General features: G+C 36.7%; 1 protein-coding gene across 3 annotated transcripts in view; it reads left to right on the top strand.

Moving 5' to 3' along the window:
- The window catches only part of LOC124171909, a 129,536-nt gene that overhangs the window by 92,790 nt on the left and 11,962 nt on the right, over positions 1–24,784 (top strand). For 2 of the 3 annotated variants that reach the window (XM_046551318.1, XM_046551320.1), the window contains exons 20-54: positions 96–214; positions 978–1,170; positions 1,271–1,394; positions 1,616–1,797; positions 1,947–2,137; positions 2,277–2,546; positions 2,722–2,833; positions 3,670–3,871; positions 3,953–4,063; positions 4,795–5,285; positions 5,380–5,501; positions 5,724–5,815; positions 5,908–6,125; positions 6,665–6,917; positions 7,116–7,250; positions 7,335–7,532; positions 7,986–8,201; positions 9,270–9,562; positions 9,734–9,860; positions 9,956–10,156; positions 10,386–10,613; positions 11,356–11,489; positions 11,754–11,947; positions 12,721–12,968; positions 15,301–15,432; positions 15,711–15,876; positions 15,953–16,201; positions 16,593–16,725; positions 16,855–17,025; positions 17,197–17,434; positions 20,567–20,779; positions 21,083–21,238; positions 21,956–22,076; positions 22,880–22,945; positions 24,546–24,736. In XM_046551318.1, coding sequence (XP_046407274.1) covers positions 96–214; positions 978–1,170; positions 1,271–1,394; positions 1,616–1,797; positions 1,947–2,137; positions 2,277–2,546; positions 2,722–2,833; positions 3,670–3,871; positions 3,953–4,063; positions 4,795–5,285; positions 5,380–5,501; positions 5,724–5,815; positions 5,908–6,125; positions 6,665–6,917; positions 7,116–7,250; positions 7,335–7,532; positions 7,986–8,201; positions 9,270–9,562; positions 9,734–9,860; positions 9,956–10,156; positions 10,386–10,613; positions 11,356–11,489; positions 11,754–11,947; positions 12,721–12,968; positions 15,301–15,432; positions 15,711–15,876; positions 15,953–16,201; positions 16,593–16,725; positions 16,855–17,025; positions 17,197–17,434; positions 20,567–20,779; positions 21,083–21,238; positions 21,956–22,076; positions 22,880–22,945; positions 24,546–24,736 — 6,490 coding nt within the window. The remainder of the gene's footprint in view (positions 1–95; positions 215–977; positions 1,171–1,270; positions 1,395–1,615; positions 1,798–1,946; positions 2,138–2,276; positions 2,547–2,721; positions 2,834–3,669; positions 3,872–3,952; positions 4,064–4,794; positions 5,286–5,379; positions 5,502–5,723; positions 5,816–5,907; positions 6,126–6,664; positions 6,918–7,115; positions 7,251–7,334; positions 7,533–7,985; positions 8,202–9,269; positions 9,563–9,733; positions 9,861–9,955; positions 10,157–10,385; positions 10,614–11,355; positions 11,490–11,753; positions 11,948–12,720; positions 12,969–15,300; positions 15,433–15,710; positions 15,877–15,952; positions 16,202–16,592; positions 16,726–16,854; positions 17,026–17,196; positions 17,435–20,566; positions 20,780–21,082; positions 21,239–21,955; positions 22,077–22,879; positions 22,946–24,545; positions 24,737–24,784) is intronic. The other variant, XM_046551319.1, reaches the window with a different exon arrangement.

Raw genomic sequence — 24,784 nt, 5'->3', positions numbered from 1 at the left:
GCAGTATGTCTTTATAATATGTAGTATTTTAAATTAAGTCAAATTTACATAGCTCTAAACTTTAGAAGGCTAACTAATTCAAACATTTTTAAAAGGATTATGTGGAAGCCCCCTGCCTGAGGTTAGAAGTGATGGGATGCACCCGACTTGAATGCAGTGATATCAATGAATGTATTGTGAAAAATGGAGGCTGTGATCAGAAGTGTATTAATAGGTGAGAAACTTTTACCATGTGACAGCGTTCAACTCCCATGGCCACATAAGAAATCTGCTCATCATTGTCCCTCTGCTAATATGTACAGTGGGCCACAAAAGTGAATGTTCACCTCTGACGAGCCACTACTCAGAGCTAGAGCAAACCATTTAAAATTCCTTGTCTTCAGTTGGCAATGCCTTTGATTGCTCATGCTGCATGAGGAGCATTTGGAAGCTGGTTTGGGAAGAGGGGGGGGGGGCAAATTGTGAGTAAGAATACTGAAGGCTAGGAATTTGAAGTGGTGTACTTAAGCTGGGAGTGATGACTTGTTGGAGGTACGCTTTTACTTTTGTGTCTGTACCTACTTACATGGCCACACACCCTCCAAGAGATGAATAAGTGAGCACATCCAAAGAGTTTGTTTTTCACTTCCAACAAATATAAATGTGATATAGCTTGCAGCATTCCCTTACTTTCTTTGACTGTTCACAAAGCTGCAAAGAATCATGCGGAGCAGAGTTAAATATGTATTTTATCAATCTACTTATTCTCCTCTTTCCTGTAGTGATGTGTAAATGGATAATCTAGTTATTCCTGTGAAATAATTCCATTAAAGAAATTTCTATTGAAGCCATGAGTAAAATTGCTGATTGTTACATGTGGTAATTTGGCTGTTTCATCCAAAAAATTAAAATCGTAAAATTTTTTCTCCCAGTTCTTGTAATGAGATTATTATTAAGATGGAAATTTTTTTAACATGTGCTCTCTATTATTTTACCAGTCCGGGAAATTACTCCTGTGTTTGTAATGTTGGTTATCAGCTGTTTCTATCCAATGGAACTGCTGGATTCACTATTGATACATCTGAATCTGGAGACAGAGATGGTGATATATATCAACGAAACAAAACTTGTGTGCCTGTAATGTGTCCCAAGCTGCAAGCACCAGAGAATGGAGTGCTGCTCTCAACCAAAGTATGTCAAATATTCCATTTCTCTCAAAACATAATGATACATTCCATGTTCATCATCTTTTTCCTGTTATTCAACATCTCATATTTTTTTCAAATTACAGGAAATGTATCACTTTGGTGATCTTGTTAGCTTCCAATGTAATTTTGGCTATGTTATGATGGGCACATCTTCACTTCTGTGTACTTCTGGAGGAATGTGGAATGGAACTGTACCTGAATGCAAATGTAAGTAGATATAATTTATCCAGCGAACATTTATTGAGTACTATTAAGCTATTACCCATTTTCCCACTCTCCCCTCAGTTGGTCTCTCGGTGAGTTGATTGTCGGGGAGTTGTAGACAGTGGGCTTTCCCTCACAGGCAAAAACCTCAACCTTTGAATGTGCTTAGACTTTGTATCTGCTAGACATTCTTGATGTTTAAAAATACCTACCTTTCTTCCTAGATGCCCAGTGTGTGTCCTTGCAAGATGACAAGTCAGAAGGTCTAAGTGTTCTACGGTCTAACCAGGAAAGTGTTCTCTTGCCTTTCCGAGAAAATGTAACCCTTAACTGTGGAAGCACTGGAAGGCTCCTGAGGAAAACTGCTTCATCTGGTTTTAGACAGTGTGTCTATGATCCAAAACCGGTGAGTGTAATATTTATGAATGACATTATTGGTATTGTACAGGGTATTATGGCATTAAGTTGATACTAATTGAAGTGAGGTAACAAAGCTTTGCTACTGTAATATTTACATTCCATGAGAGCAAAGTCTTATGTATCATATTTATCCAGGGCTTCCCTGATTACTGGCTGTCTGGACTGCAACCTGGTTGCCCCAGGGTTAACTGTGGGGTCCCATTGCCATCTCCGGGTGCTGAGTATGGAAGCATACCTGACACCAAGTATCAATCATCATTCTACTTCGGATGCCAAAACACTTTCAAGTTAGCTGGGCAAACAAATCACCATGACAATGTTGTGAGGTATGTCATGCATTATTATATCACTATAATATTGAGAAGTGAGCCAAGTATAAAATATGGTCCTCACTTTGCTCAACTACTGTTCCTCTTTTGATTATATTCTCAAGTATAATGTACCATTTAAATTTGTTTCGAATAGGTGTCAAGCGAATGGAGTGTGGGACTTTGGTGACTTGAGGTGTGAGGGACCAGTGTGTGCTGATCCAGGACGCCCTACCGATGGATATCAGGTTGCCAAAAGTTACGAACAAGGTGCAGAAGTTGAATTTGGCTGTAATAGGCCAGGATATATCCTTATCAACCCAAGACCAATAACCTGCATCCGTGAGCCTGAGTGCCGTGTTGTGAAACCTCTTGGATTGGCATCTGGTAGAATACCTGATTCGGCAATAAATGCTACATCTGAAAGGTTATTATCTATATCTTTACCAAATTTAATGACTTAAAATTGAGGTATTGCATGTGTCTATCATTTTACGGGTATGAGAGGAAAGTTGAAAAGTAATATCAGTATAATCTCGTAGTCTAGTTGTACACATACTTAGTACTTTTTAGCATTACTAGTTATTAATTTTTTGCTACAGGCCAAATTATGAAGCAAGAAATGTTCGTCTTAACTCTGTGACTGGATGGTGTGGAAAACAAGAAGCGTTTACATATGTCAGTGTTGATTTGGGACAGGTGTACCGAGTTAAGGTTTGTAAAAATACTTTTTATCCAGGAAAATTTCAGCTGCTGGTTGTTAAAAATTGTAGAAAAGTTGTACAAAACATAGGAAGACTTCTAATGGGGAACTAATGACTCCTCTTGCAACAATTGACATTTTTCTGTTGTTGTTTGATTTGCACTCGGTGAAAAAGATTTCCATCATTTCTTATTATATTGTTAATTTTACATTAATGAAGTAGAAAGAATTCAATGCCATAATTTTTTGTCCTTGACCTATGCAAACTTCTCTTGCTATCCATATTTGGTGGATTAAAGACTATTCAAGTGCCAAAATGGGATATAATTTTTATTTTGATTCCTCTTTGTGAGAGTCAGCTCTGGTTGCACAAGGAGAGGTTGTTTGCATATTGCCCTTTCATTTCCACTGGATTTTGCTTGCATCGATTCATTCATATTTGGAAATATGTATTTTGCTTTCATTTGTATGAAAAAAAGTTCCTTTCTAGATGAACAATTTTGATTCTTGAATGGCTCCTTTTGAGAGGCAACTGGCTATTATTTCAGCCGATTAAGGCCATTTTTAAGACTTGTATTAAATGCATGAAATAGCACTTTCATGCTGAAGGCATGGGTGCTTCCTAATAAATTTGGAGATAGCTATTTTTATCTATTTCTTAATGCTTATTAAATTTTGAATAAGGGATGCCACCAGGTTTTACTGTCAGTCTTTCTGAATGTGTTCATTAATTTTTTTCATAATTTACCTTCCATATAATTAATGTATGTATGTGTTTCTATACCAGATTTTATATTTTTAATTCCTTGTAACATTTGTGGGCAAAATTTCTTATGTTTATTTATAGGCAATCCTGGTGAAAGGAGTTGTGACCAATGATATCGTTGGACGTCCCACTGAAATTAGATTCTTCTACAAGCAAGCTGAAAGTGAGAACTATGTTGTCTATTTCCCAAACTTCAATTTAACTATGAGAGACCCAGGGAACTATGGAGAGCTTGCAATGATCACTCTGCCTAAATATGTCCAAGCTAGATTTGTTATTCTTGGTATGTTAAGTGATATAGCTTGAAAAATCTCATAATAAGGGAATCTGGCCTGGGGATTTCATGGGTAATTGTTTTTTTCAGGAATCGTCAGTTACATGGATAATGCTTGCTTGAAGTTTGAGCTAATGGGATGTGAAGAGCCTGAAGAAGAGCCTCTTCTTGGCTATGACTATGGATATTCCCCCTGTGTAGGTGAGTAACATTAACAGTGTGTGATTGGATTAGGTCAGTACATTGCTACATCAGACGTCCTATTAGATTCTCTAGGAAATTATATTTTCCCTTTAAAGTGTAGATTAAGATTGAGGTGTAGTAGCTGTGGTACCCGGGCACTTAGACCTAAGGGTCCGTTGTGCCAGTGAAAGTATAGCAGATACTAAAAGTATGCATCGCCACCGGCTACACTCAGGCACCCATATAATAAAGTGGAATCTATGTAAAAAGTCTTGGCTATCGTTTAGGGTAGGGGGTGGGTAATTGGAATGGTCTGTATTTAAATTGTGAATTAGTTATCTAAATTGATTGTCTGTGTAACTCGGATAGAAAAATTCTGTCACACTCCTTAGTGACCTTGGAGTTTGAGGAGAGAATTGTGATGAATAATAATATTGGTTGGAAAGTATTTGTGTTTGTGGTGATATTAATGAGGCAATCAGAGAGGTCAGAGACCATGCCAATGTAATTTTATATTCGAGAAGGTCATGTTGACGAGGATGCTTAAAGAATACGGATAGGAAAGAAAATAGGTTAAATTTTGGATGACAGAAGGGTCTCAAAATATGGGATACACATAGCTTCAGGAATACCCAGGAAAATCATCATCCTAAAAGCCTCCTAATTGACCAGTGGTCCTTAAAATGATGAAATCTTTCTCCTTTTAGCTGCTGCAAAGTTCTTATTTTTTATCTTGTGTTTGATTACAGATAATGAACCGCCTGTTTTCCAAAACTGTCCTCAGCAGCCAATTATTGTTCAGAAAGGACCAAATGGATTGGAGCCAGTAAACTTCACGGAACCCATTGCAGTTGATAATAGTGGAAGTATAGCTCGTTTGGATGTTAAGCCCCAGAGTTTCCATACCCCCATCCAAGTTTTTAAGGACATGGTTGTGAAGTATGTGGCTTTTGATTATGATGGAAATGTGGCCATTTGTGAGATCAATATCACTGTGCCCGATGACACCCCACCATCCCTCAGCTGTCCTCAAAGCTATGTCATCGAGCTGGTGGATAGGCAGGAAAGCTATTTGGTGAATTTCAATGATACCCGTCGAAGAGTCAATGCATCTGATGCTTCTGGAGAAGTGAGTGTTTCTTTTGTGCCAGAGAGGGCAACCATTCCGATTGGTGGGTTTGAAAACGTCACTGTCATTGCCACCGACAAGTATGGAAATCGAGCCACTTGCCATTTCCAGGTGAGTTGCTAGTTTTTTGTTGATATTCCTGCCCCATTATAGCTATCTATTTTCAATCAAATGTGGTATTTATGCACATGCGTCAATTTTCTAGGTGGCTGTTCAAGCTACCCCATGTGTTGATTGGGAATTGAAACCACCTGCCAATGGAGCTCTGAACTGTCTATCAGGAGAGAAAGGGCTACAGTGCATTGCAACTTGCAAACCTGGTTTTAGGTGAGGATAGTAATAACAATCATATTAGTGGTGAATTTACCTAATCATCTTGTAACTAGATAAGGCAGCTTCATGACTTAAGTAGGGAAAGGATATATTGATGCAGCTTTGCTCTGAGAAATCTACTCAGACTGTTGAATGCTGCTCATGTTTGTGGAAAAACTTTTATTATTCCAGAGATGTACAATATAATTCAGTGCATTTTTCTTTCTCTCTTTTCAGGTTCACTGACGGGGATGCTGTGAAAACGTTTAGCTGCGAAGAAAAAAGTCCCTGGACCCCATCATCTGTTGTGCCAGATTGTGTCTCAGAAGGTAAATGAAGTATTTATTTAAATTTTCCATATATGAGCATTTTATAATATGTATTGTTGGCAAGCATTGACTTCTATGACTTTTTATTTTAGACACACAGCAAGCAGATTATCATGTAGTGGCAACTGTTACCTACAGAGCCAATGGTGCTGTAGCAAATCTTTGTTTAGCCCAGTATCAAGACCTCTTAGCCCAGTATTATGCCAGTCTCAACAACGTGTTGACTCAGAGATGTTCTGCTGTGAATGTCAACATGAATGTGTCTTTTGTTGAAACAAAGCCAAAACTGATGGAAGACAATGTTGTTCAGGTGAGAATATGTTTATTTCTATATTTAGAATCCTAAAATTAAATTTCATTAGCAATATAATTGCTTTGTTTGATAATTATCCAATCAAAAATAAATCACAGGTCTGAAATTGGATACTATGGAACATTGTTTTCATGAAATGATAAGGAACTGGTATGGAACACAATACCAATTAGTTCTTCTGCCCACAAATTCCAGATCAGGAATCATTCCATATATTTTCCAGATCTGGAACTTCAGTTCCATAACTGTTCTAGATCAGACCTAATCAATTTCAGATCTCATTCTAACGTGGAAATGGTGTAACATTATTGATACAACTATGTGATATTTTTTGTTATTCATACAGAAGAATTAAAAATAAAATTTTAGCCGTACAAATGACAGGCAATTTTTTGGTCACAAAGAAGTTGGTGTCAAAGAAAACTTAAATCTTTTTAATGACTCAGATTCAATTCACAGAGTTTGATTGTACATATGTATAAACCACGTAAAAATTTGATCAACTTTGTGGTATACATTGAAATTATCTATTTCAGATGGACTTCATACTTGTGGTTGTTCCAGCTGTGAGGCAACCTCAGCTCTATGATCTTTGTGGGTCAACTCTGAATCTTATATTTGATTTGTCGATTCCTTATGCCACAGCTGTCATTGAGCCTTTACTCAACATAAGTGCCATTGGAAATCAGTGTCCTCCGTTGAGAGCATTACATTCAAAAATCTCACGTGGATTCACCTGTAATGTTGGGGAAGTGCTGAACATGGACACTAATGATGTTCCAAGATGCTGTAAGTTTTATCTAACCTAATCTTAGGACTTTTATAAATGGATATTGGAATTCTTGGTAGTTCTCTTTAAAGTCTCTTTTGTTTTATTCAATTTTCATTTGACACTGCAACACATTCGGGCATGAAATCAAAGATGGGTTTATTAAAATTACTATTTAATAAATTTACTGATGAGTATTACTTATTTAATCTGAACAGTACACTGTCCTGCTGGTACTTTTGCTGGTGAAAAGCAGAATTTATGTACATCATGTCCGAGGGGATTTTATCAGAATAAGGACCGACAAGGATCATGCCTTCGATGCCCTCTTGGAACTTACACGAAGGAGGAAGGTGAGGTTATCCAACAGACAATTAGGCTTCCTCGCATTTTTTCCTTGTTTTATGTGTTGCTATAGTAAGACATTTTTCATCCAGGTTCCAAGAGCTTGATGGACTGTGTACCCGTCTGTGGATTTGGTACATATTCTCCCACGGGTTTGGTGCCTTGTCTGGAATGCCCACGGAACAGCTATACAGGGGAACCACCAACTGGCGGCTTCAAAGACTGTCAAGCATGCCCAGCTAGTACATATACATTCCAGCCTGCTGCTCCTGGGAAGGAATACTGCAGAGGTGACTATGTATTTCCATCGTAAAGTTAATCTTAGCGTTATAATGAATTTTCATTCAGTTAAAATAGGCCAAATAAAAAGTGGAATAATTATCTTTTTGTTTTATAGATAGGAGAATAAGTCGTGCTGACCAGTTTATCTTTTTAACCAAAGTTTTTCCCACCATATCTGTCATGCTGAAGCTAATATGTATCATATAAACTAAGATGTATCTGTTGTTTGTTTAGGTAGAGTATTTAGTGTGGAATATGTTCAGCATGTTTGTATAAAATAATAAATCATGAATGGCAGCCAACACCTGCTAAATGCAGTGATGCATCAATATAGGTCAACTTTTATAATCTTGTGTTCTGTGCATCATATAATTAAGATAAAATTGAATCAATATTAATGTAATAATTTTAGTGAGTCTTATAAATAATTTACCAATTTTGCTTTCATTCCCTGTTTTTAGCCAAGTGCTCTCCTGGTTACTATTCTGATACTGGACTTGCCCCATGTGCTCCATGCCCAAAGAATTTCTACCAGTCTCAGCCTGGCCAGACTACTTGTTTTGAGTGTCCCAGTGACATGAAAACAGAGAATACAGCTGCTGTGGGGAGAGAAGAGTGCTCCACTGTTCAGTGCACTGAGAATGCTTGCCAGCATGGAGGTCTTTGTGTGCCAATGGGTTAGTTTTGCAGTCACTCTTTGTGAAGAAAATGTATTTTTTTTTAAGATATGTCAATTTTCTTATCTTTAACTTAAGAAGTGTTTCATGTGCAAATTAATGATCATTAGCTCTTCTTAATTTTATTTTACAAAATCAAGATGAACTTGACTTTACACAAGTACACTCTACTTATACATACAGCAGACTCCCGATTATCCAGCTGTCGTTTATCCACGTTGCGGATTATCCGTGCATGATTTTTCACTCTCACTCAATTTTTCCTGCGATCTTTATTTTAAAAAATCGGATGCAAAATCATCGGAATTACGGCATTAATGCTAGGATACACTGGGCTTATTATTTCCATCAGAATCCGCTTTGTAAAACTGAAGCGATCACGTGCTAGCTGCATTCACGGAAGCACCGTGTTCCTGTTTTCCAAGCCTCGCAGTGTGCGACCGCGCTCCTTGATCACAGATACACGTCGCGCAGCAGTTGCAACCCGAGCAACTTGAGCGAGATCCGACTGCGGGGCGTGGCGCCTGAAAGTGTAGTTTCCAACTTCGAGCAGTGGTTTTGAAGTATTTGTGCAAAAGCACTTCTCTGTATCTGTGATCACACAGCCATGGATGTGTGGTTTTTGAAACCAGGCCTCACATGGAGCATTAATAATATGAGTACAACCATGTTATCGCCGCAAAAAGATCGCGAACTGGCGAAGAAAGCTCTCATTGGGTGTGGGAAGCACTCTTAAGTAGCAGAATAACTGCATAAATAATACTATACTGTTTGTTTCACGTAAATTATGAACATTAAAAGGCATTGAAGTGAAAGTTTGGGTTATCCGTGTTTTCCGATTATTCGTGCCGTCTCTCGCCATCGTTAGCCATTAGGATGATCGGGAAAGTGCTGTACTTGAATTATTTATGGATATATGTATTATGTACTCATTCTATGAGTGAAAACTTTGAGATCAGAATATTAAATTTTTGTGGGGTTTACTGGGAGCTTCTTCGTGTATCATATTCTTTTTATGGCATTGATCGTTAATATTTTTTGTTAAAAGTAAATGCCCATTCTCCACAGGCCATGGTATTCAGTGCTTCTGTCCTGCTGGATTTTCTGGTCGGCGTTGTGAAATTGACATCGACGAATGCTCTTCCATGCCTTGCTTCAACGGTGGAAGCTGCATTGATTTACCTCAAGGATATCGATGCCAGTGCCCATCAGGTTACAGTGGCTTGAATTGTCAGGAGGAAAGGTCTGACTGCCAAAATGATACATGCCCAGAAAGAGCAATGTGCAAAGACGAGCCTGGAATCAATAATTTTACCTGCTTATGCCGCTCTGGCTATACAGGAATTGACTGTGATATGACGGTAAGCATTTCGGTAATTTTTTTAATATAATGGTGAAGTTTTGAACTAGAAGTGGATTCTATTTCCCCATTTTCAAATATTAATCTTTTATTGTATGTTACACGAGTATATGGAAGAATTATAGTGTAATTCACATGCTTATCCTTGATTAATTATTACCTCTCTTTGTAGATCAATCCATGCACTGCAAATGGAAATCCCTGCTTGAATGGTGCATCATGTGTTGCCCTTCAGCAAGGACGATTTAAATGTGAATGTCTTAATGGTTGGGAGGGTCAGAGATGTGAAATCAACACAGGTAATGTAAAACAATCATTCAAAAATTTCTGACTTAGGATCAACATGGTTTAGTGTTTAAATGATTGCTTTTACTAATTTTTCAATGTCCTGCAGATGACTGTGCTGAGAAGCCTTGTCTCCTTGGAGCCAACTGCACAGACTTAGTTGCTGACTTCAGTTGTTCATGTCCTCCTGGCTTTACTGGAAAGCGTTGTCAGGATAAGATTGACCTGTGTGCCGATAACCCTTGTCAGCATGGGGTTTGTGTTGACAAACTTTTCTCCTACAGATGTATATGCCACCCTGGGTGGATAGGTTAGTATTTGTCAGCCATATTGTCATCTATATCTTTTCATGTGTGTATCTCAGATACTGTAAGGAATTGAAGTATCTTCAAAATAGCTACAAAAATTGTGAAGTTTTTTTATTTGCCTCGTTAAATTATTCCCTGTTTGAGGAGATCACACAGACAATTACTGAAATAAATTTGAACTTTCTCTCAATGTCAATAATTACAAAAGTCTTATGTCTCTTAAAATTTTAGGGGCTTCATGTGACACCAACATAAATGAATGCAGTAGCTCTCCGTGCCAAAATGGTGGCCAATGTGAAGATCTGGTAGATGATTACAAGTGTACATGTGAACCAGGATTTACTGGTAAAAGGTGTCAGCATACCATTGATGATTGTGCTGATAGGCCATGTCAGAATGGAGGTTCTTGCGTTGATAAACTGGATGGTTTCAGCTGTAAATGCCGCCCAGGTTTTGTTGGTAAGAAGTTTTCCATCTGTTTCTTGAACCAAAGGATAAGTGATTCATGAAGCATTATAGTGGATTTTATCAAATGAAATTTAATTTTCCCCAAAAAGTAGTGATGAGTCAAATATATAATCCAAGGATTCAATCAAATTTCATATTTTTGTATGCATTCATGAAAAACTTTAAATCACTGACCCAAGTAGCTCAAAGTATATATTTTTCTTTTTCATTCTTCCTCATAGATTTATCTTAGCCTTTGAGAATTTTTTTTCATTTAGTTTTTGTGGCTCAACCTAACCAATAGGTTCAAATGTAGGTGATAAGGATTGAATACTAAGTCTGAATATTTTTTTTCCAATTCCAAGTACAAATCTGGACCTAATACAAAGATTCTCTCTATTAAGAATTATATAAAATACTGATTACCTTCTCGCAAATTAAATATTTCAATCTGGTCAGTAGTAAATGTTATATGTATATACATATTTTGCACGTATAAAATTATAAATTTTCTGTCCATCTTATGTGTAGAATCCAAAATATTTGCATTTTTATGTCTAGTTCATAGATTCGATCAAATCTTGAATCCATAGATTTGATGGGATTCAGCCAAATCTTTGCATCCCTTTTTGATCTACCAAAATAATCATTTTTGTCTAAAATGAAGTGTCAGCGTTTATAAATGCATGTTGGTATCATAGGTTGATATTTTATGTTGTATTGGACTGAATCTAATCATTTTCTCTTTTGATAGGTTTCAAATGTGAAGCTGAAATTGATGAATGTTTGAGTGACCCATGTAATGCAGAAGGCACGGAAAAATGTATTGACATGGATAATAAGTTCGTATGTCAGTGTAGAGATGGCTATAAAGGTCTATTCTGTGAGGTAAGATGATACCGCCAACTAATCTCATAAGTTATAACTTGTCATCATTCCTGTTTTTATGGGCTAAATAATATTTCAAAAGGTAAAGATAGTATCTGATTATCTTAAGTAAACACTGTGAAAAGTGAATTTGTACCATATTTATCTCCAGTCAGTTCAGTATCAGGTTCAATTCAATGATGATAATCAAACCAAAATAGCTGATGAGGACATTGGTTGTAGTACTTCATATTTAAAAATGTGCCATAAATAAAATGTTTGCAGGTGAACTACAATGACTGTGCATCTGAGCCATGCTTGAACCAAGGAACATGTATGGATGAAGTTGGTGGATTCCGTTGTGTATGCCCTCCTGGCTGGACTGGAGTCCATTGCGAAAAAGACATTGGCACTTGCCAAAATCACCCATGTCAAAATGATGCAAATTGCATTGATCTCTTCCAAGATTACTTCTGTGTGTAAGTGATTTCAATGTGATTGCCCTCTCCAGCACACTTGCCACTCCATCTGTTGTCTTCCCAACTGATGAAATTTTTTAAATTATAACATTTCTCAATTCTTTCCAATTTCCTACATTTTTAATAAAACTTATGGAAAATAATTTTTGATATTGTAGTGCATGTTATATAAGCTTATATGCTTTCATGAATGATTATGTTAAATTTTACTGATCCCTGAAATATTTCTTCTATTTATTCACCCCTTGGAGTTACTTTGCATACCTCTATTTCTTATACATATTTTATTATAATGAATTACCTATTTGGCTTCATTGCCTAATTGTACATATTTCCAGTAATCATCCTAAAGCCTTCTACTAAACCAAGACTATAGGTAGAAGATCACTTGAAGTACTACATATGTTTCTTTTAATGTTCAAGTAAAAATTTTTATTCAAAAAATAGTCAATTTAAATATTTACTGTCATGTAGAGTTTGATCTCAGGGAAATGATTTTTTTTGCATTTGGGAGGGAGTTCTTTCTCACTTTCCCACCATTCCCACGTCAATTCTTTTCAGGGTCCTCAAAATTATAATAGATTTAAATTTCTCTCTCAGTGACTATCATTTGTGTTCATTGCATATGTGTGTATGGGTTCCTTAAAAGAATATATTTTTTGTTGAACCCTCATGGATCAGTGAATATATCACATCCTGTTTAGGAGTAACCAGTAGTATATTATATTCTCATTGAGTGGTGGTGTTACTGGACTGAAAACTTTTGTTCACAGCTGCCCATCTGGAACTGATGGAAAGCAGTGTGAGACAGCTCCTGAGCGTTGTATTGGTAGCCCATGCATGCATGGTGGAACTTGCCAGGACTTTGGATCAGGCCTTAATTGCTCATGTCCCAGTGATTACACAGGAGTGGGCTGCCAGTATGAATATGATGCTTGCGTTGCTGGAGCCTGTCAAAATGGAGCCACTTGCTTTGATAGTGGACCAGGCTATAGTTGTGTCTGTCCTCCAGGCTTTACTGGTAAGATTCAATCCATTTGATTTATCTCTCGATTATTGATTTCATTCCTTAAAAAATGCAAATTAGTCATTGCTTTTCTGTCAGATCCTTGATTTTCCTGTCATGTGAGGCGTGAAGGAAGCCACAGGGGGCTGTTGTATTTTTTTAATTTGAGCTATTGAGGAAGCAGAGTGATCAGGAGTTAGGTACAGTGGAACCTCGTTAAAGCGAGTACGGGCTATAGCGACACCCCCGCTATTACGAGGGATAGCCGATGCACCGCCAATTGACCCTATAATAAGCATGTCAAAAAATTCGTTTTTACGAGACACTATGGCGTTGGCTCTCGCCATAGCGAGGGTTTCACCGCCGGAAGACTTTCATCAAGACTCCTTAACCTCTGTAATTGCTAGCGATCTGTTAGGAATGAAGTTAATGGAGTGCTCAGTCTCAAATTTATGTGGTAAACTGTCGTTCGATAAATATAATGATTGACGAAACAATGCTTTGCATGATTTTTATTCAGTGCGGCGCTTATAAATTGTTTGAATAGTTAGTCGTTATTTGAGTAAGGAAATTTAGTGATGCAAATAAACATCGCCTTTCGCCTGGATTTATGCTTACGTTTATCAGATAGATGTTTATCTGTCGCCGCACCACTCCTGTTCCTGTATATCTGTTCGCAACAGGTATATTGGCTATTATTTGCTCCACCTCCGGTAAAGCGATAATTCGCTATAACGAGTGTTTATTAGTGCACCGTGGGGTGTCGTTATATCGAGGTTGCACTGTATTTATCTCTCTCTCTGTGATCTGTATGACCATTGGAATTGAAGAGAGCAATTCCCAAACAACATTACATAGCATTTTGTCAAAATAAGGCTAGAAAATACTGACATTTGGATCCATTCTAAAAATTACAAATAAATGATTTGCTGATGTGCTTCAGTGTCAAATATAATCACAGTAAATTTGAGAATGATAACATGATATGATATCTCCTGGTATCTGGATGATTGTAATTCATGGGTTTCTTTGAGATTTTAGAATGAAAATAAAGTCATCTTTTTGTATTAGATTTCTAAATGAAACTATTGATTGTAGATGCATTGCTTTTCCTGGGGTCATGGAAGGACACCAGTTATTTGTTGTTCAAAGAAATAAAGCCCCTATCATTAGAATATCTTATTTTCCTCCTTTGCCTTTCGAAGCCTCAAGACTTTAGGGTTCGGTTTAATAATAGCTTTGTGTTAAATATTTTTTCATTCAGAGCAAAGGAAAGAGTAAAATCATTGGCAATGTATGCTCAGAATCAGCAGACTGTTTCAAAATATAAATGGAAAATTTTTGGTGAGGTGCACCATCTTTAACCCCAGTGCAATTGCAGTGATTTTGCCAATGCATACATTTTTCTTTCTTTGAACTTTTTTATCCAAGTTTGAAAACATCCCCCATATCTCAAGCCTTCATACAATTGTAATTTATCAGTATGAATCAAGTGTCATATGAATAAGATTTACAATATGGCAGTAAGGACCACATTTTGAAACCTCAGTTGCAATGGCACATAGAGTGTACCAGCTTGACTTCTTGTGTGAGGAAATTTGATTCTAATTCCCCCAGCGTTTACTACATATTTGTTTTTATAGTGTTTTCTTAGTATAAATTGTGTATCACACATCTGTGACTGACTTTATGGGGACAAAGATGACTTTTAGAATCCTATGTTGTGATGGCACATGGAGGGTGCTGGTTAGTCGGAAATGGTATTGTAAAAATGCCTAACTAAACAATAATTACATCTTTTATGCTAGTCGGAATTTGAATTTTGTTATCTTGGTAAATATAGTAAAAATTAATAATTTTTGGTGCACTTTCATTTTCTATTGTCTGGTTAGCAGCTGGCAAAATTTCCAACCAGTTTTTAAACACACAAACACTACAAACACAAATTTTCAATCCTGATTTTTTTCTGTGCATCAAGTATGTATATATGAATTACTGAATTAAGCAAATTGTTTTTCAAGTCCAAGGCTTAATATCACGCAAAGAGTCATAAATTTATAGAAATTTGTGGATATTAGGAAACTATGCAATGGTGCACTGAGTGTGCCAAGCACGAGCGACTGCTTGTTTGTCACGAGCGTCCGCTGGAGGGTTTAAAGAAGAAATGGCTTGGAAATCAGATGCATTGTATGCTTTTTTGCCTTTAAGTATTCATTATTTTCTGTGTTTTAAAGGATTTGTTGGTGTAAAAGGGTACATACTCTAAATTCTTTTGTAAGTGTATTTGACACCGTCCAGGTATTTTTTCATATCATATATTTGACTGTTTGCACCTCATCAATTATAGGGAAACATTGTGAAGAGGACATTGTTGACTGCAAAGAGAACTCCTGCCCACCATCAGCCACATGTATTGATTTAACAGAGAAGTTCTATTGCCAGTGTCCATTCAACTTGACAGGAGAGGATTGTAGGAAGAGTAAGTGTAATTTTCTCCATGGCATCTGCTGACCTATCTAGCTAATAAGAACTTGATTCAATCTTTTTCATGTGATAGGTACTTTCATGATTACTGTTTTCAAATTTGCAACAAAATTATTTTAATGCTTGGTATAAGTTATTTTTACATCTAGTATTTTTTCAGATTGCCTTACACAACACTGAATTTAATCAATGTAGATTTTTAAGGGATTTTGTACAGTGCTTTTTCTGACATAAAGCATTTTATCTGACCTTGTTTGTTTCTTTTTATCTCAGCGATATCTGTTGACTATGATTTGTACTTCACGGATCCAACTCGCAGTAGTGCGTCCCTGGTCGTTCCTTTCTTCATTGGTGGCAAGCAGAGCATGACTATTGCTATGTGGGTGCAATTCACACAAAAGGATGAGGGTGGCACCTTCTTCACCCTCTATAGTGTCAAGTATGTATTATTTGAGGTAACACTGATTTTTTTGCTGTTACTTTGAAATTCGTTGACTACGTATTGAAATTCACAGGTCTTCACATGTACCAATGGGCCGTCGAGTCCTTATTCAGGCTCATAGCAATGGGGTGCAAGTTTCTTTGTTCAAGGATCTTCAAGACGTTTATCTTGGCTTCAGAGAGTATGCCACTATTAATGATGGCCAGTGGCATCACATTGCTATAGTTTGGAATGGTGAGACGGGAGATCTTACACTGATCACAGAGGGATTGATAGCAAGTAAAGTTGAAGGCTATGGAGGAGGAAGAAAACTTCCAGATTAGTAAGTATATTTGAGTATATAGATATGGGTATCAGAAAATAAAGATAGATTGTTTCATTCTTTAAAAGAAATTACTTGCATGCATGAGCTAAACTTAGTCTGGAAATATATTTGTTTTAATAACCATCAAAAGGAAGTTGCAAGAGCTTATCTTTGATATTAGTAATTTTCACAAAGATGATGAAAATTAAATTCTGCTGGCCTTAGTGGTGGTGGGGTAAAGCAAGTAATTGTGATCTTATTTTGAGGTCTTGGGTCTGAGTCCTGCATGGGTATGTCATTGCTATCTTGGGCATAAGTGACTATTATCAGCTATAATTAAATGTTATAATTCTAGATTTTTATTATTAAATTTAAGATTGTATTTCATTGGAGTTACTTCTATTTTTAGTGGTTGGGCTACTCTAGGAAAACCTAATGCTGAGAGTGCTAAAGCATACACTGAATCAGGATTTCAAGGTCATCTGACTAAGGTTCAAATATGGGACAGAGCCCTTGATGTCACCAATGAAATTCAGAAACAGGTGAGCTTTGATTTTGTCAAATTTTAATTTTTTTTAATTTGAGCATACAGTTGAATTTATTTTTGATTGTTCAAAGAAGATATCCATGTTGGGCAGTGAGTGAAATGGTCTTGTCTGATATCCAACCAGGTTCGTGACTGCCGGACGGAGCCTGTTTTGTTCAGAGGACTAGTTTTGACGTGGGCAGGCTATGAGGATCTCTCGGGTGGAGTGGAGAGGATTGTTCCATCTCATTGTGGTCAGCGCGTATGCCCTCGAGGCTATGTGGGACCACGTTGCCAACAACTTCAAGTTGATAAGGTAAAGAGAAAAAGAAAACATCTTTAAGTTTGCCTCCTTATGCTCACCTACTCAGAAGTTACCTATCAAGGACTTATTTTTCTTATCATCTTTGTATGCACACATTTCAAAACCCTGTGTATTACTATTTGCCCATAATAATTTACCTTAATAATTTTTTTCCCATTGAAGGTGCCTCCTAAGGTCGATCATTGTCCTGGTGATATTTGGGTGATTGCTAAGAATGGAACCACAACTGTCTCTTGGGATGAGCCCATCTTCTCTGATAATGTTGGTGTTGTGAGGGTAGAGGAAGCTAGTGGTCATCGTCCGGGACAAAGTCTTTTGTGGGGAACATATGGTGTAGCTTATGTTGCTTATGATCTGGCTGGAAATTCAGCCACATGCTCATTCAACGTATATGTTCTTGGTAAGAAATTCAGTTGTTAAAATATTCCTCTATTTATCTTCTATTCTCAATATATTTTATGGCTTTGATTTCTTTTTGCCTTCCAAGTTCCTTTGTAGGTCTACTCCATAATTGCTTGGATGTCGCGTGATGATTCACTAAAATATTCTAAAATAACTTTTATTTAAAAATGATATTCACTTAAATGAATTAAGTGCATATCTGTCTATTTAGTAAGCCACGTGCTATTTTGTGCATTAGGGAAATTAGCAATGCTGACTTTGCCGAATTGTTTATCAACTCTGCTATCAAATTGAATGACTTATAATTTAAAATTTTTGACATTCAGAATAAAAATGAGTACTTTGATTCTCATCATCCCTTGGTCAAATATCTATCTATCCTGAATCAACTCATTCCACCCAATTTGTATGTAAACAGGCTGATGATTTCAGGCTTAACTTTGTGAAAATCCATTGTAAAAAATTGAAAAGGAATGCTACTTTTTCACACAATTTATTTAAGACAACATCGCAATTCGTCGCATAGACGACATCTTCAGGTGCAGAAATTTTTGTTGTTTATTTGGTTGCTATTAGGCGTTGGTAGGGGAGGGTTGTGTTGGGGTTGGAGCGTTACTCAATCAGTGTTATGTGTTTGAGCCAACTCAATTAAATCCAGTCACAGACACATCCACTCTAACTACTTGCGTACACTGCTGGAATTACCTCCATCATAAAAGGCATGGGTGTTTAGACTTACATTTTTATGGTCTTTTGTAGAGACGAGCGTGCTGCGCCCGCTCCCAGCGGGCTTCCCCCGCTCTTTTCAATCCAGGTCCACAGAGGGATAGGTGCGTTTCTAATTTTAAAATGTAGAAAAAAAAGGCAGGGTCTTATGTACAAATTTAATTGGAATGTTCATGTACAAATTGAGGTCAGAGGACCTCTTTAAACACAACATTGGAAGTAATTACACTATCCTCTGTTAAACGCACATGATGACTCATACTTACGTATCAACAGGAGACTTGAATGTGGAATCAGCAGCATTTTGATAAATGTTATTTAAAGAATGCGAGATATTGTTACAAATGAATAAATGTATCAGTTTGTGCGCTGTTAACGTCAGGAATATTTACCGGTTTTTGGTTTTTTTTTTGTTTTTTTTTAATTATTTAAAAACCAATTTTAGGAAACAATAGCAATATTTAGGAAGTAAGATATGCCGTTGCATGTTCTCTGATAAATTCTGTGCATTTTGGTACCTCATTTGTAGAGTTTGGTTGCGTATAAGTTGAGAAAAAGGTACCTATACAGTAGAAATAATATAGAAGATGGGTTGGTTCTGGTACCCGGTTCTTGGCTGTGGAACTGGAATCGAGAACCGGTCGCATTAAGTCGGTACTTTGGAACTGGCTCCAAACGGTCAAGAGGATTTGAATTTGGCACCCAAAGCTGAAATGGTCTGCAGCGTATTCAAGACCAAAAAGTGAGAAGAGATTAAAAACGCATATATCACTTTCTGATTTCATGGCTTCCATGTTTTCTTCTTTTGAGAGTTGCTCGCTAACTTGCGTGTTTAAGGGTTTGTCAGTTTGTCGCATTGTAACATTTCCACTTAGGCCGCTTTCAAACGAGCTGACTTTTTACCTGCCGCTGTCCACGGTACGGCACCGGTCTTTCAACTTTCCATTGGTCGCTATGGACGTCTTCAAACAAGTGGAATCGACGGCACGGCACCCATTTTGCCCGGTGATGTGCCGTCTATGGCTTGAAATACAGACAATGCTACATTGAGTCCGCATTCAGGCCTTTTTGTCAGCAGCCATGCACATGAAATTCAAGCGGCTTTCAGACGAGACGACTGGAGACGACTCTCTGCAACGCTGTGTGCCGTGCTGTGTACGGCGGAAAATCGTTTCGTCTGAAAGTGGTCTTACGATTGAATCATGTGCTAATACAATTCTTCGATATGCGAGTAAGATGCATTCTAAGAGTTTGCTCGTAAGATGATGAACCTATGCAAGGCATCGGTGTGGTTTTGGAGACGATCTTAAGTTTTTTCTACAGAGCGTTCCTGATAATTAACATCTTTAGTGAAATTATTTTCATTCACTTCTTCCAGTAGTTCATTTAAATTTGCCATTAATTCAGATAGTAAGAGTTGAACCTGGGAACGGAGTATCGAGAACCGAGAACTGATGGGGGAGAACGGGACTGGTACCGAGGACCGGAAAAATTTAAGAACCCACTAATCCTTAGTCTTTTGATACATAAATTTAGTAGAACAAATACTGTAAATTTGGGAAGCATTTGGGGACTTGGAGCTATGCTCACTTTGGGACTCATTACCTCAGCATATATCTCTCCTTTAAGATTGCTACACAGCAACTTAGGGCATATGAACTGTTTATGCTGGGGAAGGGGCAATCCGTTTTGAACAAGGCCCAGCTCCTAAGAAAAGCAACTTCTTATTTTTAAGGGAAGGAGCCGAAAAGACCAGAATTTCACTTAATTTTATAAATTTTTAAGGGAGTATTGCATTTCTGAAGGGCCATTATGCCCTTCCTACCCCTTACTATTGAAATACATAACAATAATAATGATAATATAATTCAAGGAATTTAGTTCTATGCACATTTTAATTTTTCCAGAAAAATTTCCTTAGAATTATGTCATTCCTGGTATCTCTCCTTCCAGTAGTCATAGAAGCATGATACATATTTGGTTTATTTTAAGATAAACATTTTTATAAGACTGTATGTGTAAATTAAACAGATTTTAATCCCATTCATATTGTTCTTAAATATTTTAATAATGTTTAAAAAAAACTGTTAATTAACTTATCTGAAATATACCACCTCATAACCAGCTGAAAATAACTGCCAGTCTATCTTATATGTGCCAATCTGTCTTGGATTTTGATGGCAATGTGTGCCAATTTTCATCAAAATCTGAGAGTTAACTCCTGTCCAAGATGGCTTGGAATGACCCATGTAGATTTTACTTTGCATATGCTGTGCCTAATGGGCACTCAGTATATAGGCTTGTGTCACAGATTTTCCAGGGTAAATATATCCAAGAACTTTTAATGAATGATTTGCATGCATATACGGTAATACTCAGATGTACAACCTTTTTCTTTCTCCAGCTGATTTCTGTCCTGAGCTGGCTGATCCTGTTGGTGGTGTACAGATGTGCCGGGATTGGGGTTCTGGTGGTCAATTCAAAGTCTGTGAGATAGCATGTAACCCAGGGCTGAGATTCTCTCAAGAAGTGCCAAGATTTTACACATGTGGAGCTGAAGGTTTTTGGAGGCCCACCATGAACCCTGCTCTGCCCCTGGTGTACCCTGCTTGTTCAGGTAGTTATTCATGTCCACCCCTCTACATATTCATGAGGATGATTATTATTTCTATGGTGTCCCAGTGTATTTTGATATTTTTAAATGTATTATTTGACCTGTTTCTAGGGCATATTAATAATTACATTCATTAATGAGAAGAATATTTTCTACAAACTCCTCACATTATAATAAACTTAATTTGCATGTGTAAATTGGCCTAAATTTTATTTTCAGCTTATTAATTCATTGTTAAGGAGGTATTTTAAGCACGCTAAAATATACTATTGTCAATCTAAATGATAAAAATGGCCTCTTTTTCAGTTTCCAAACCTGCTCAGAGAGTATTCAAGATAAACATGCTCTTCCCCAGCTCCGTTTTGTGTAATGAAGCTGGACAAGGAGTACTACGACAGAAAGTACGAAATGCTGTCAATTCCCTCAATAGAGACTGGAACTTCTGCTCTTATTCTGTTGAAGGTAAGTATCCCAATCCTATATCAAATGATACAGCTGGGCTTATCTGTGTGTTTCATTGGAAATATTTCTCTCATTAGGATCACAAAAAAAGGAAATGCAAGAAAAAAATGCATGCATGAGCAGAAGAAATACCGTCATGATATATAAAATTCTTTGCATCTGTTGCTTACTTAGCAGCCATGGCTGTTTTTGGCCCATCTTTATAAAAATGATAACCTATCAATATTATTTATGAACATTGAAAATTAGAATTACTTTTTTGGTTGCAGTATTTATTAAAATTTTTATAGTTGTAATTACATGGAGTATGTGAAGTCATACATTATTGAATTTGTACTGTAGGTTGTTAGTGGTTCTCTCATTTCTGTATTTTTTAATCTGTGACCTATTGTAGTGCAGTGCTCATGCACAAGTTGTAAACTTGCTCTGTTTCACAATGTGACACTGCCTCTTATCTCAATACCCCTTGAGCCACATGGAAAATGTAAAAGGAATGCTCTAAGATTCAGGAGAGGTTGTCATTAAATAATCATAATCTGTTGCAATTCCCAAATCATTGATTATACATCTCACCACCAGATCTATCTCCTGCTATCAAATTTGATTCTATTTGCCTCTAAGAGTTTATGTAGTTGCTTTTCACTTTGGTGGCAAGAAATGGAAAAAAATCTCATGCTTGGAGCTTTTTTAAACATAAGTTTTTCTTGATCCTTTTAGGAACAAGGGAATGCAAAGATCTAGCAATAGATGTGAAATGTGATCAGCGTTCCTCACCAGTGAAAAGACAAGCAGACAGCGATGGAATATATGTTTTGTCTGCTAGCTTCCCTGCTGAAAAGTAAGTCATCATTTTTAATTGATTTAATTCTGTTTTTAATGCTCAATGGTTGCTCTTCATGTAAGTTTAATTTTTATGGGATAAATAGTCAAAGGTCACCTCAAATTAATAATAAAATGGAGGGCATTACATGGGGTAATCTATGGTTTACGAAATTTGTGGTGCATGATAACTGTTATGGAAATGAGCTTTTCCATCATTTCATTTTCACATACTCATTTTTAAATCATATTGTGTAGAATGCGCAACATCCTTTTATCATTTTTATTTCAGGTTTATAAAATTAGTTCATGTTCATTGGGGTTTGTGTTTGTTATCTTTCGTTGTCTAGATGAGTTTTGCATGGTAATACTGAGGTAGACACGCACACTCATAGTTTGTCTCATTAACAATTTAGATAGTAGGCAACTATTGGTTGGCATTTCTTTCATTATTTGAACCAATTCACTCTTTGTTTTCTATGTCAATATCTTCATGTTATAAGTGCTTATCTTTTGATGCTAATAACTTCTTTCGCCTGTTGTTCCATGTTGATGTTGCTGGAAAACTCCTGAGGAAGGAGGATTATGTACTTATTTTTGTTAGAGAAACATGTAATGTATCATTTCTTGATCCGAAGTAAAAATTTTAGAGGCATCACAATAAAACTGACACATATGCGTGACTGAAACATCAGCCATTGCTGTAAAGTGAGCATCAAATGGGAGGCATTTTATATCATGAGGATATTTCTTCTGTTCATGCATGCTTTTTTTCCTATTTGTCCTTTTTGTTGTGATCTGTGAGTAGCATTACTTTTCTAGGAACTCTAGGCAAAGAAGACAAGCGCGAGACACATACAGTGTGGAGATATCATTTCCTGCTGTCAAGTAAGCAACATTTGTAAAATTTATTCAAGCTTGTGAAGGTCTGGTGTATGCAAAGCTACCAATAGCTTAAAAAAGGCTTCCGGAGAATTATGCTGAGCTGCTATAAGTGTTGTCTTTGCACCTAATGTGACTTTTTTCTGTAGCCAATTTATAACAGCTATTAAACACTTATATGTATCTTTGTTGTAACTAAATATTTAAGCTGCATGCTTGCTTTATGGATTTTCTAAGCTTGGCACTGTAGTTGTGTATCAGGATATTCATTTGCTTAGTTAAATGAATAAATTGGCTAATTTAAAAAATATTTTACCATACCTCATGAAGGGCAGTATATATACCATTTCTTGTAGAGAATCTAAGTGTCATTATCATGCACTAGTATTTCTTTTCATTTTTCATTATTTACTTCGTCATTCATAACTGCAAGAGGTTCCTGTAGCTGTCATTCCATCTGATGAAATGTTTTTTCAGCTCTTTCTGTTTTTGTACTAATTCATGGCTTCAAAGTTAAGGGACATTTCTGCAGCACTCTTTACCTTTTGGATCAACATATTTTCAGTGAATGTTAAATACTAAATTCAGCAGTTGTGATAAATCTGTCCTAAATTAGAGGAATTCAGTGAAAAGGGCAATGGTAGCCTAAGAATTTACTGTGAACCATGGAAAAACTGGAGAATGAATAGAAGCAAAATTTTCCCAGACTAATTGGCTTGTATATTAGCAGTTTTTAATTCTTGTAATGGTTTTGGGGTTACTGAGGTGAGAGGGGAACTTTCCCGTGGGGTCAATTAGTCTCTGATGTCAACATGGTTTAATTGCCAAGTTGGTTCTTACTTATTGAAAATTTGAAGGAACAGGTTGTAGTTATAGTTGAGGTTTGGATGAATTCATTATTTATGTGTATTTCTTGTTCAGGGTGAGTGTATAGATTAAATAATGAGGTAACTGCTAGGATAAACCCTTGACAATAATAAATTTAGAACCTAATAGTTGTGAATTAAATAAATATTAAGTTTAGTGATGCAGAGAATGGGATGTGTTGTCTTGTATTTGCATCACAAAATGAGATAAATTATTCAGCGTCAACTAATGGCTTATGGTATTTGTTCATAACAAGGTAAAGTAGGCTGATTTAGCAGTCCTTTTGCAGGTAATTGGGTAGAATCCTCAAACCCAACGATAATTATATGCTTTTACATTATTTTTACATAGTATGCTGTTATTAGTGTTACATTGATAATCTGAATGCTATTCAGCAGAACATTTTCACAAAGATACCTTTCTTTTTTAGGAGCTTTATGATGCTGTTCTGTTGAATAGAGTGATCAGTGTTTTAACCAGACTCTATTGACCATCATTTGGATTCTATATTTTTTACTTCCTTTGGCTTTGTATTTGCTTAAGCTGTTCTTCAAATTTTCTTATGTTTCTTTGCTGCTGTTATATTATGAGAGCATGTGGTGTAGTGGGGTTTTAAGTGCACTGGCTTGTGTAAAGATGTGTGTTTGTTGTGTTTTTTCAGCATAATTTTGCATGACACCTCTCCATAATTTTGGTGGAGAACACACTCCCTACTTTCATGTGCTATTTTCATTTTCAGTGACCCAATCATAAATCTGAATTCAAATGAAAGATCAAATGTGCAGCGACTGCTGGAGAAATTGATTTTGGAGGAAGATCAATTTGATGTCCATGACATTCTGCCTAACACCGTACCTGATCCAGCATCACTGATGCTACAGTCTGATTATGCATGTCCCACTGGGCAAGTTGTCATGGCTCCTGAATGCGGTAATTTTCATAATTTTGTTAATGTATATTCACTTCCATGTGTGGCTT

Source organism: Ischnura elegans, chromosome X (assembly GCF_921293095.1).
Source record: "Ischnura elegans chromosome X, ioIscEleg1.1, whole genome shotgun sequence".
NCBI classification, from domain to species: domain Eukaryota; kingdom Metazoa; phylum Arthropoda; class Insecta; order Odonata; family Coenagrionidae; genus Ischnura; species Ischnura elegans.
The sequence above is the reverse complement of the archived record's forward strand: the minus strand, read 5'-3'. Positions and strand labels throughout refer to the sequence as shown.